The following is a 13,536-nucleotide window of genomic DNA, read 5'->3' as shown; positions in this document are numbered from 1 at the left end:
CTGACCCTGTTTCTGTGGAAATCACTGAACGATGTCACCAATAAAGATGACAGAAAAGCATTTGTTTGACACCTTCTTCCCTTACCAATGTCTGTTTCTACTCTTCGAAATGAGGAATTTCTAGGGGGGACTTCTGGCAGCTTGATATCTTGCAGATCAGGCATACTGATCACCATACGCCTATTCATCATGGACTGTGAATTCATTTGTTTAGAAGCCATTTTCTCTGTAGCCATTCTTCTTGGGATACGAAACATCAAGTTCAATCTGAGGGAAATAATTTTAAAAGTTATGCAATTAATTTTACAACTCTGTATACATACACACTAAACGACTACTTGATTATTTTGTTGCTGTTTTACAATATTAAGTTTTACAGTATTAAGTTACCATCATTCTATTAATTTACAATTCCAACAGCCGTGACTGGACACATTTATATCATTCTTTCACAGCAAGCTTAATAAAATGGCCTATCAGTTAGTCACAATCTTATTCATGGATAACCTGATCTCACACCAATAGAGTCAAAAGGACTTTTATCGCTGACACCAAGATGAGATTCAAAAACACAGTAAGAAATGAGAAAGCATCACCTGTCTTCTTCAGACTGGGTACTCAGCTCAAGTCGAGCAAAAGCATCCATCTTTCTGTTCAAACGGGCTTTAAGAAAAGAGTGAAACATGTAGGTCTCCAAAACCTGCAAGAGACAAACTGATTAACTCTTGATCATTTACAAGTTAGCAGCATCTTTTGCTCATTTTTATTAGCTTTGCTTATACAAAGCTAAGAACGTTGATGTTAGCAGTCACAAAACCAAAAATATTTCAACCAGAAGAACCAACTCAGCTTTCATGCACCTTCCGCACTTGCTTAGTGGCAAACTGCAATCTCAGACCAACCTCGAAAAGAGGGAAAGAAAAATAAAAAAGAGAAATACTGAGCATAACAGAGAGTTTTAGCTACTGAAGTATAACAGCATTATTTTCTGCCTGTAACAAAGTGATGCAGATATTGTCTATGGTTTGGAACACAAAGTTTCTGGCACTCTAATGTTACATAAAACTGCAAAGCTACCAGTCCCACCGTTTCAAATTAAAACAAGATGAAACCAGGATTTGAGGCAGCATAACATGTGTAACTCTATAAATGTTAGTACTAACACAGAGCACTGAAGTATTGTTTGAAGTTAAACCATTCAGAAAACTGATCGTTCAGAAAAATCCAATGCAAACTTCGTCAGGAGAGTGTTATAACCAGGAATTATAACCATTCCTGTTATAACCAGGAATCCTGTCTTTATGCTTATGCAACTTTTAGCCATTAGAAACGGACTGACACTAACAAAAAGACAGTTGTATCTTTGACTGTAAATACAAAAATTGTTTAATTAATGCTTTATCACAGAGGCTTGGCTAAAGTATGCTTTTTAGTCTTGTAGTTACCGGGGTGGAAGTTTATTGATCAGATAAACATAAGTAATTTTGATTTATGAATCAGATTCGTAAGTAATTCTGGTACTCTGAACTTAATGGAAACATTTTCACAACAAATAGCCTGTTTGTACTCAGGATGCCTCTTAGCTACCTATTTGCAATGCATCCTGTAAAATGGCATCTACAGAAGCACCAAGATTTCTGCTTTCAGGTATTCTCCAGTAGATGGCGTATTTTATTTCCAGTTGTATATACAGGCGCTGACAAGCTGCAGGAACTGAGTCCTTCCTAATGGTTTTTAAAGATAATTAATCAAGATAACTCCAGATATCACTAGATACCATTAACACTATCGATAACACTAGATAACACTAGTGATTAGTCCATATTTTTCTAACTTGCAAGATTTACTTGAAAGCATACATACCACTGTGGTATTTTAGTATTTAAATGAGTCATCTGTTCAAAGGTCTTCTTAAATATGGATGTGCTTTAAATTTCAACTCATGAAATTGCCACTCCTTCATTTATAGCATTAGAAACTGCCATTGAGAACATTTCAATTATTTCTATTCGTTTGAAATCTGAGTCAGAACATTTCTCCTAAGTTTTTGGCCAGCTGACACATTGACAGGTTCTTTTTATTTTTTCCGTATTTAGTTTGGTAAATGGCTAGACACAAACCCTTAAATACGCAAAGTCTATTTCTCAGACACGTGACAGTTTAGTTTAATTACCTGAAGGTAAATATTAATTTAATTAGGTGCAAACAGTTTGATGAAAAATTAACTACAAGGATAAAAATCTCAAACTTTGAGTTTCTGGGCAAAGCGCCTGAACACTTCAAGAAGCTCTGGTGTAATTTGTCTATTCTTAGTTTCTCCTTTTCCCCCTGCTCCTTTCCTTCTTCCATTTTCACTTCCTTTCTCCTCACTTCCCCTCCTCACCCAAAGGGTCTCCAGCCTTTGATGATCAGTGACAGCCTCAAACCAAAGAGAACAGCACCAAATCCTACAGCCTTGTGACCAAGATGCTCTCTTTTTAATGAGGAAATCACACCCACCCTATTTCTTTAGGATATACACAGTCATTACATTAAAAGCATTCTCATGCACTGGTGTTCCAAAGGAAAATGCCTGCAACCTCACAGAAGGAACAAAAGGAACTCGGGGCTTGTACAGGAAAACTCCACATGCCTACGGGGCTTTAAAATCAGGTATATTCCAATAAGCTGAGTTAGTAGGAGTGCTAGAAAAAATTAAGTGGGGATTTTAGGGTGTCCTTTAGCCCGAGCAGCTGTAGTTCTACCTACTGAGCCCAACAACAGACAAATCCTGTGGCTGGTGTGAGCAGCACACTCTCACTGTGACACGCTGTAGGAAACGGGTTTGGGGCTTGCAGCCAAGCAGGCATCAGCAGCTCCACGCCCCGCTGCCCACGCTGCAGATAAGGCAGGTGCTTCAACTCGTGTCATTCAGGCTCTTCTGCCATGCTCACAGGCTTGCTCAAAACCTGTGTCCACGCGTGGGCTTTGGTCCAAACAGTCTGGACAGGTGCCTGCGCTTAAAATGCAGTTTAGATGTAGCTCTACTGACCATCTGCCATAGGTTTATCGCACCCCTGGGGAATTACATTTTATTTGCTCTGAAATTACATAGTGTCTTGCTCTCCAAAATGCTGCCTGCTATTTAATCTGTTTACGGTAAATAAAACAAATCTCATAAAGCGTTCTGTGAAAGCTGGTGAGTCAGGAACACTACACAGCCCAAACTGTGACCATGCCATTAATTTTTGGCATTAATCCTAAAGTAGGGATTAATAGCAGAATCACAACATATTTAACACTGAATTTACCTTTCTGTAAAACGGTTGGTCTCCCACTGCCCTTGTTTTCAGAAATTCTTCACTGTTAAACACTCTGTGTTCATAATTTAGATGGTCTTTTACTTCCCTGGAGATAAAATAAACACAAAGATAAATATGCTTGGGGATTTGTAAGTAAGTTGCCCTTTTGCAGCAGCAACCCACTGATACTACCGGAAACATGCCGCAGTATCAGAAGGAAAATTCAGTTTTACTGAACAAGCCTGAGCTACTGAATCACAGAAAAAAAATACAGACTCTTGTAAGAAGCAAAACAAGCTACCTGCTGTCACTGCCATTTCCAATCAGCAAGGTCACTTACAGTCCATGGGTTTAATTTCAGTAACCCCTGGAGGAGAATCTGTATATTTAAGTCATGACTTAGGCTCCAACCCTGAAATTGTGTCTATATGCAGGGTCCCATACAACCCACTGGAGGCACTATGAAGGCACCTCTCCACATGGGCAATGTGAAATCTGTGATCTGGCTTCATATTGTCCCACTGCATCACATCTGTAACATGCACATGAGACACTGAAAATATTTTGCTGAACTCTCAAACTCTGCTCCTAAAGCCAGCACTAACTGACAACTTGTGTTGTGTCTGAAGAGAAAGAGTTCTTTCAATAAGAGAGAAAGTGAAATGCAAAATCAATGCAATTTTTAGCATATGCATGGTCACAGCAGGCAACAGAGGCTCTGTGCTATCTCTGAAAAACCAGACATCAGTTCTAACTTCTGTGTCCTAAAAATGAGAGAGAACAAGCTGTCTCAGGAGCAGCATGTGTGAGTTTTTCAGGAAAAAAAAAAAAAAAAGCTGTTCACTGAACTCAAGCCCACGGGTAAGTTATTTAAGCTAGATACATGCAAGTGGCTAAAATCAGGGCTCCTACTAAAAGGTTAGGATAATAAAATTCTATCTTATTTCATCTATTCATGCTGGATATTAAGAAAAAAAAATAAAACAAACTCATAAATGAAGAAAATAACTTGGTGAGCTAAAATCCAATGTAAGCACAACTGGGGAATCTTATATCCATGCAGAGACCTGACAAAAGGCCACTACATTGCTTGTCTTTCATGCATGTGTTCAGAAAAATGGTAGTTAGTACAAGTATATAGTGCTATATTATTTATCATGGCTTGCTTTGAACATGGAACCTCATGCACACAGAAATACTACAGTGCTTCACTGGAGAGAGCAGCAAGTGGCAGCACAATTGCATCAGAGATTTACTTTCCTTCATTCCTGGACGGTGGTAGATAGAGCATTAGAAGTTAGAAGAAACAATGCTGAAAAATAAAAAAAAAAGAACAGAGGAAGTTTGAAGGCAAGGAGAAAGAAAGCAAGAAAAGAATCAAAAGAATCAAACAATCAAAAGGTTATTATCATCTCTTAAATACCAAAGCATCTGTTCATTTTTTTTTTTTTTTTTGTATACAGGCATTTAGTGAGTTAGAGAGTTCAAGCTGTTCAGGCAGGAAAAGGCATTTCTTGTTCATCTTTATCTGGAACATATTGCTGCCAAACACTGCAATCCACCAAATCCCACAGTGGCAGCACATCAGGCTTTAAATGGATTTCGTTTTCCAGATCCAGCTATGCTCTCTGGAGTCTGTTGATTCGTCCACATCCAGGAGCTACTGTCCTTGCAGAGGGCCCAGCCATTTGTGTGACTGTTCTCTACAGTGACCCAACAAAAGCAAGCAGTTAAAGCCCTGGCACTTGGGCTATATAAATTAACCCAGCACCTCCTGACTGGAAGTGTTAGGAGAAGGTAGGTGAGCAGCTGACTCACAGAGAGCTCCATCTCCAACAAGAGGGGGGCGGTAAATGGCTGGGGATTTTCCCCTCTTCTTCTAGAGAAAAGGGCTGCACTTCTCTTCCTGGAATCCTCTCAAAAGAGACACGCAAGTCCACAATTAGAACAGCTTTACCTGAGATGTCCTAAAAATGTGTATCACCAAATCACTGGGATTGAAAAGGACCTCTAGAGGTCATCTGGTCCAACCCCTGCTCAAGCAGGGCCACCTACAGCAAGTACTAGATGTATCCGAATACATTAATGATGGATATTCCAGCAGGTTGGCAGGACCTCTTTCTCATTCCCTCACAAAACCTACGAGATTTATGGAATGTCTATGAAACAGGATAAAATAAGAATATTTTCAGTGACATCTTAACCAGTGCCATACGCTCTTATGATAAAGAATTCTATACCCGCTCACCTGAAGATATTAACAATTAACTGCAAAGTCATTTGCTGAACTTCTGTATTCAGCTTCTGCTGCCAAGCCCTTCTGCGCATTTGGAGTTCACCAAGATCTGTGCTGGCACGGAGATGGCACAGCTCTAGGTCATAATGCAGCTGAAGACCCTCCACTCTACACGGAAAAGAAAAATAAATGTCAAGTTACATCCTAACACCAATGTTTTCTTCTTATCTATTAAAGAAAAAGTCATTTAGCTCTCACAAAAGGTTTTTTTTGTTGTTGTTGTTTTTGTTTTTGTTTTTTTTTTTTTACCAAGTGCAAGACTGATTTACAAACACTGACAAGCGAACAAGATTCCTGGAAGTCCTATTAGCGCACGTACATCACAGTGCACTCAGTTTTCTGTATAAAGAACAGTAAAGTTCAAAGAATAATATCTGAAATCAAAAATAAACAATTGTTCTAGGTGTTGCAGCATAACATGGCTATGATTACAACCGCTTAAAAGTTAATTGTATATTAATTAATTGAAGACTTCAATTTTCCTTCATCAAATGGCATTTTATATGAAAAATATGAATTAATAATAAATAACACACAATAAAAACATTAAAAAGAGAGCCCGACATGATTTATGCACTATGATAAACACAGTTTCAGTATCTTTTTACCTCTTTATGAAAGTTTCTGCGGCTTGTGCCGGAACATCTGGAATTTCAGGTTCCTCTTCATCCATTTTTGAACGTGCAATATTCCCATTATCAATATTAATTAGAATTAAATCTTCAGTTTCCTTTTTAACAGAAGAAAACAGAAAGACTGACAATGTATTTCTCTTTCTCCTTAATACACAAGAGTACTACCACCTACTAAAAGAGTGTTTCAAAAATAAGGACAAAAATAAACCTTCAGAATAACTGAGAAATTACATTCTTTATATTGCTGTTTTTCTTCTAATTAAGTAGTTCCATGATAGAGAACAGCAGCTCCATTAGAGTATTTTCAAGTGCATGCTGACCTCTTAACCCAGCTGCCTGGAAAAGGAATTCAGCCCACACAACTCTTCAAGCAAAGATCTGAAGGGAAACTACTCATACACAAACAACATGTAGATGGAAATTTTCCCAGATGAAAAAGAAACTCCCAGAAGCCATGAGAAAAAGCCATGAGAAAAGAAAATAAGGGTAAAGGATATAACAAGCAGCTTATCCCAATAAGCCAATGGTCACACTAACATGGCTCTATTACTTTTAGTTTCTTCACTTCTCACACACCTAAATAACAAAGCCAGGTTTCTAGGTGAATCTGAAAGAAGGGAGAAAACACACACATGGAACTGAACAGCAAGAATGGGAACATACCGTGCTAACTTCCTCAAAGTGATCGATATGACACCCCATCAGAAAAGATGTTGGGGCCATTACGAAATCCAGCATGTGACGAGACAGAATAGGCACAAAAGTGTGCTGCCACTGAAGAGGATGAAGGTACAACATAAAGCACTCAGCCACGAGCGTCAGCAAGGCCCAGTCAGAAGAGAAGAAAACAATTCTCTGCTCAGTCAAAATGCAGGTCAAGATCTGAAAACAACAAAGTGTTTACAAGGAGTTACATCTAGAACATACAGCATATATACAAATATTCCATCTGCTTGCAAAACAGTCTCACAAGTTCTGTTTTCTAAGAGATAACTTACGTACTATTAAAATTGAAATAACATCCATTTATGGGCTCTTAGAAAACTAAGAGAAGAAAACAGAGAAGGAGAGTAAATTTAATTATGGAAGTCAAGAGGAGTTTTGCCACCAATGTCAAAGAGGTTAGGATTTAGCTGAAATTACTGAAGTTAATCCACCCTTTCCTTCTGATAGAGAGGGACTTAATGGCATCTCAGCACCAAACTCAGATGCCTTGAGTTAAGTGGGATGACTCGAAGCCAAGCCATGGCACATACTGGTTATCTCACAAAGGTGAGAACACAAACTCCATGCTCCAGATGCACCAGTTGCAGAGGACCATTATGGAGGATTTTTGATAGCTCCATTCATAAAATGCAGAAGTGGATGGAAAAATGGGCACATCAAAAAATTAAAAAAAAAAAAAAAAAAGCCAGTACCACCTCCCTTCTCAGGGCTGAGGAGGTTTACAAACATGGATAGAAGTCTCCAACCAGAGCTTTTTAGAGGAAGTGACACCAGTACTGCTAAAGATCTTGAACAACCTAATTGAACTTTGAAGTCAGATCTTACATTTAAGCAGAGTCAGATGAAGTAACCTACAAAGACACTCCAAATCAAAATTATTGGACGATTCTATGAAACCCTGAAAAAAACTCTTTGCAAATAGCTTCTTGTATTTTCTTGTCTTTCTATACCATTTACATTCTCTTTACAGGAATGCCAACTGTTACTAATCCATCCTACAGGTCCCTTTTTTACACATGAAAAGCGTTCTTATGAACCTTCCGAAAATGCATTTTATGAGAAATAAAAATAAAATCTGTCAGCTTGGGCATTTATATTTAAAAATGTGTGCTTAAGAAATTTAGCACCTGTTGCTAAACTGCAGGAGAAATAAATCCAATATGCCTTAAGCTGGTCTTTAAGTAAGGAAATATCTTAAGAAGTACGGTTTATTATGTTATATTTTTAATATGCAGAACTAAGGCTATTCTGAATTCCTGGGTTTACGATGCTTTTCGGTAACTAAAACATCTTGTTTTGTTTGTTTTAAATACAAATTACCAGTACTATCAATCCCACATACAATTTAAAGTGTTGATGAGCTTTACCTGAAGCACCTGCTTTGGCTTGAAACACAGCAACGGAAGGTGAAGATCCAAGTCAATAACTGGACTGTCCGGGTCCTCCCGTGAAGGAATTATTATTTGAAGTGGTTTCATATTAAATACCTGTTACAACAGATGTTTTTTTGTTTATTTCTTAATGAAAGTGTTCCCACACCGCATTTAGCCCAGAATTTTAGGTCCAGCTACAAAGCATCAAGATGAACTAGCAGCAAAGAGACAGGTATTTGACCACTGGAATAGAAACAGAGGGAAATAGCAAAAGATAAAATCTCTAGTTTGAAAGACTGACAAGGACTTTGTTTCCTTTCATTATCATAGGCTACTTTGCCAATAAAACTTTAAAAGAAAATACTTTTAAGACTTCTAAAACCTTCTTTGTTATAAATATATTATAATGTAATTTGTATCTGTAGGTACAACTGGAAAACTCGAAGTCTTGATAAAATTCATTTAGGAAACAGAAAAATTATGAACGTTATGTGAAGAAGACAAAACAAGCCAAACCAAATGGATTATTTCAGTGTTTCAAATATTCCACTTCAAATATCAGGGGGACAAATGCTGGATTATCTCAGCACTCAGTAGTTGGTTTAGCCAATCACTCAATGTTCCACCTATGCACTTTTTTCCCTCTTCTCCAAACCCCTTATCCAAGGTTCAAGGAAATCAGCTAAGGAGAAGCACATGGCTGAAGTACTGCTTCCCTGGAAGCCATTTCAGGTAGATGAAAGACAACAAGGTGCCCAAAATCAGATACAAGACAGGGAACTCCCACACTTTGGTCAAGTGACACAGTTGAGAGGGAAATTTTGTTTCCCTTTTGACATCAGTTATGTATCAGCAGGCAAAATCTCTGATCTGACAGGGAAGACATTTCTCTAATTTATACGAAGCAACATCCTAGAGCTTTATAGTGTGTCATATGAAGATAATTAGGAAATTCAGCATCAGTAATTACCAAGTGCAGTGGTCCTGGTGGCGGGCTGGGTATTAAAAATAATTTTGCTGCAAATTCTTTTATGTGATCATCAACATCTAAATCCTTGAAAGGTCGCAGTTGCACCAGTAAGCTGAAATTAAATTATAGAGAAAAATTTATAAATAATAACATATAAACATGAAAAAAGCTTTTCTGATGACAACCTAGAATTAAGAGGTATTACTAGGAGCAATGAAGCTATTATACCAGATAATTTGTTTCTAATTTATTGGATACTTTTATGGCTCCATTTAATTTTAATGATGCTGCTGTGTCAGAAGCAGACCAGTGTTTTGTTTTGGTTGGTTGTTTTATTTTACTTCCTTGCATAAAATAATGCTCCATATGTATCAGAGGATGCAGCTGGCACACTTCATCTAATGATGGCCAAAGAAATCTAGAGGTGAGATGCAGCTTGAGGAAGGAGCATACTCAGATTGCTTCAAGAACAACACAGTGCCATTATGTCCATCCCATCCCAAGCATCAAAGATCAGCTCTAAGATGGAAAACACTATCAAAAAAAGAGAAACTGTATATTAAAAAAAGATTAAACAGCAGAGGAACCTGAAGCAAGAGCCATACATAATGTAAGGCCTAACCCTGTATGAACACCGCTGTTTGTTATTGTTCTTACCCCCATAAGGACAAATGCAAAGTGCAAACTTGTCCAATATTGCTACTCTGGATCTGCATTACCTCAGCTGTTTCAAGGCCACGCAGATCATGCGGTTTGCATTATATGTCAGCTCAACTCACGTGCATTTAAACATACACGATATTAACACAGCAAACCAGGAAGTCTGACAGCATTCCTGAAACGTAACAATTCAGAAGCTACAAATCTGGAATTTAAGCCTAATCTGTATGTGCAGAAATGAGGAACTTCGTATGGTTAATATTCTCCTTTGCGGTTTTATTCTGCTTTGTATCTTCTTTGGACTCTTGCAGGAAACTTGTAGTTGGGAAAAGAAGCAGTCTACAAAGCAACTGAGTAGCTTGAGAGATATATCAGAAGTCAGGTTTCCACATTTGTGTACAGAACGTAGACTCCCGAATAAAGACATTCTGTTCTGTGTCACCAAGCTTTATAGCACGTTAGCAATAAGGAAGACATTTAGATTTACTAAATTCACCTTTGGAAGCTGCCTTGGGCTGAGTACTAGGCTGCAACATGCATCCTGCAGAGTCCATCAGCTACCAGGGGCTGTGGAGGTGGCAGGGGGACAGGAATTTAGAAATTCTCAAAGCAATCCACTTTAAACATGCTGCCACACTCAGACCACATCTAAGGTACTACTAACAGCAGAGGCAGACCTAAGAGGTTTTTGTTTGTTGCTTTATTATTATTAGAGATTAAAAAGCACGTGGCAACACATCCAGTAAGTGCTACAACAGAAACCACCTGACCCTGATGCTGCAAAGGAGCAGATGTACAAAAGGGGCTGTGACAGCCTCCTGATCAGCATGCTGCACCCATCATTGTAACAGCAGCTGACAGATCCGCACTGCAAAAGCCTGCTGAAATAAAGGAGGTAATCTCTGAGACATTAGAGAGGGAGCTAATGAGTTTAAGCACCTTCCATTACCTCTGCTAACTGCCCTTAAACAGATTTTTTCAGAAAGCAAGACCACGGGAGGGTAGGCACTTTGTACTGCCTTGGTGCTGGGAGCTATTTGCACTTTTCCCAAGGCAGCTGAAGAAACTCTTACACAGGCTGGAAGATTTCTTGTTTGAACGAAGCCTGTTCATCCATCCAAGATGAGAGCTCATCCAGAGGGAGATCACTGCCAGGGATATTTCACTTTGTGAACGAAAGATCATCATCACTACGATGAATATTTGGAAGTTCACCTTGCACTTCAAAGCACATACACGGATCTAACTTTGGATGTTGCATTCTCATCTTTAGTTTGAGCCTGGTTTCCATTTATTTTTACTGTACTTTGGTGTTTGATAAAGATTAGGAGCCCAAGTTTTATCTGGAAATGCTTATGACGACAAAATACCTCTGAGGAATCTTCTAAATGAAAACAAACAACCACCCTACCTATGCACAATCCTCTGCACTGCAGGGCCTGCAAACAACAAGCTCTGCAGAGCGGAGTTTTTTATTTTTATATTTCCCCAGGAATCTCTTGCTGGGACAGGATCCTAAATGGAAACAGAACCTACTTCAGCATCAGCCCTTTATTAGCAATAACAAAGAGGATTTTTCCCATGAGTAATTACAGGAAAGAGCTACACACCAGAAATAGGTGGTTTAAGGTCCACCAGCAAGTTTTTTCAAATCCCCAGGCTGGCAGAACGATAAATCAGCCATAGCACCCAGAAGAGTGGTAGATGAACATAACTGCCTTTCTGCTTTACAGGCAAACAGCGACAGAATTTTGTAACGTTACAAAAAGCTGAAACAACCCCAGCTGCACAGGGAACTATGCTTCAAACAGATCACTGAGGTCTTGTTTGCTATAATTGCTTGTATTCCTTTCAGAACAGCCATGCATCCCTGCAGCGAACTGTTTGATGCCCTATGAGGAAAAATAAATAAGTCTGTAACACAATCAAAACCAAAAAAATGTTACCTCTCCACTTCTTCCTCTCAACTCCACCCTGGCACAGCATGCTACCTTTTTATAAAAAAACAAAACACCCCAAAGGGTAGACATTCTGATCTTATCTGTCCAATGCAGTCAAGGAAAGCACGTGGTGATCACAAGCTTTGAAACAAATATAAAAATCCCAAAGAATATATGGAAACATCATCGGTTGAGTTTCCAGTTCAGCAGGAAAAGCCAGCACTGAACAGAGTTTTGCCACTTGCGTTTCCCCTCTCCTTCCAGCTGCACACACACACATGAGGATCTTACAGCCAGATGCAGCAGAGATACAGGAGGAGAGCTGTGCCACTAAATTCCCCCACTATACAACCAGGACAACTTGCAGTTCCATTACCCTTGAGAACTGCCATATAATTATTGACATATCTACAAGTCAATTAAAGCTTAGATGGCAGGTTAAAGACAAATTTGAACTGCCCTTAGAAACCAGTGCAGTTTAAAGGAAGAAGCCATCTATAGTTACCTTGGAGGCTAATGCTTTAAGTGAGTGCAAAAAACGTGTTATGGGTGATGAAGGCGGAAATATTTAATTATAATGTTTAAAATACCCAGCCAGAGGCAGAAGGTTGAATTTCTAAAGAGATGACTCTACCTGCTAGTTCCTTTCCACACGTGCAAGGCTCCACCTGCAAGCTGGTTCCTGTCTGCTCTGAACCTAGAAACATTTCTGTAGCCTCTGGAATTTTCCATGGCTTTCCTGAACATTTTCCCACTTCTCCCTTAGCGGACTATTTAGAAATGCTTTCACAAACTGACTGCTTCATCCAGCTCGGAAGTATCTCCCTTAGAGAAGAAATGACTCATGAACATACCATATAAACCTCTGCTGAGCACCATAACTGCAAAACTGAATCTAGACTATTTCCCAGCCTGTGGAGAACAGAGTTCAGGGAATAAAAAAAAAGCATAAAGCTGGACTGGGTTTACGTGGCAAGTTTTTGCTAGCAGGGAGCTGCAGGGCTGGCTTCTGTCTGAGGGGAGCTGCCGCCCATCCGTGGGGGACCCATGCTGGAGCAGTTTGCTCCTGGGGGATGGACCCCATGGGATGGAGCCGTGTGGGAGCAGTTCCTGAAGAGCTGCTGCCTGTGGGCAGCCCCCACAGGCTCAGTTTGGGAAGGACCCCACAGGGAGCAGGGGCAGAAAGGGACCTGGAAGGAGAGACAGAGATGAAACGCTATAAACTGACCGCAGCCCCCACTCCCCATTCCCCTGGGCCCCTCAGGGCATTGAGGGAGAAGAGGGTGGATTGGGAGAAGGTGTTTTTAGTTTGCTTGTGGTTTCTCACTGCTCTAGCTTGTTAGTCATAGGCAATAAATATCATTCATCTCCCTACGCTGAGTCTGTTCAGGCTGTCACAATAATCGGTGAGTGATCTCCCTGTCCTTATCTCAACCCTTGAGCCCTTCCCATCCTATTTTCTCCTCCTTTCCCTTTGAGAAAGGGGAGTGAGAGAGCGGCTGTGGTGGAGCTCAGCTGCCCAGCTGGCTAAAACCACCACAGAAGCGTATTATAAAGGCCTGATAGATTGCAAAGCATCACAGCTCAGGTACACAGTTGTAACAGTCACACAGATTAGTATTTATTTGAGGTTTGGGACTATAAAAAGCGAATGA

At 39.6% G+C, this 13,536-nt stretch overlaps 1 protein-coding gene across 1 annotated transcript in view; it reads right to left on the bottom strand.

The window, feature by feature from the left end:
• The window catches only part of DENND3 (DENN domain containing 3), a 40,393-nt gene that overhangs the window by 11,965 nt on the left and 14,892 nt on the right, over positions 1 to 13,536 (bottom strand). Inside the window, exons 6-13 of the mRNA XM_084509005.1 lie at positions 9,282 to 9,393; positions 8,306 to 8,425; positions 6,876 to 7,094; positions 6,186 to 6,307; positions 5,530 to 5,685; positions 3,291 to 3,387; positions 597 to 700; positions 86 to 267 (exon numbers count right to left, since the gene is read on the bottom strand). Coding sequence (XP_084365131.1) covers positions 86 to 267; positions 597 to 700; positions 3,291 to 3,387; positions 5,530 to 5,685; positions 6,186 to 6,307; positions 6,876 to 7,094; positions 8,306 to 8,425; positions 9,282 to 9,393 — 1,112 coding nt within the window. The remainder of the gene's footprint in view (positions 1 to 85; positions 268 to 596; positions 701 to 3,290; positions 3,388 to 5,529; positions 5,686 to 6,185; positions 6,308 to 6,875; positions 7,095 to 8,305; positions 8,426 to 9,281; positions 9,394 to 13,536) is intronic.

This window comes from Aythya ferina (assembly GCF_964211825.1).
Source record: "Aythya ferina genome assembly, chromosome: 2".
Taxonomy (NCBI): Eukaryota; Metazoa; Chordata; class Aves; order Anseriformes; family Anatidae; genus Aythya; species Aythya ferina.
Note: the sequence above shows the minus strand (reverse complement) of the source record. Positions and strands in the feature narration are given on the sequence as shown.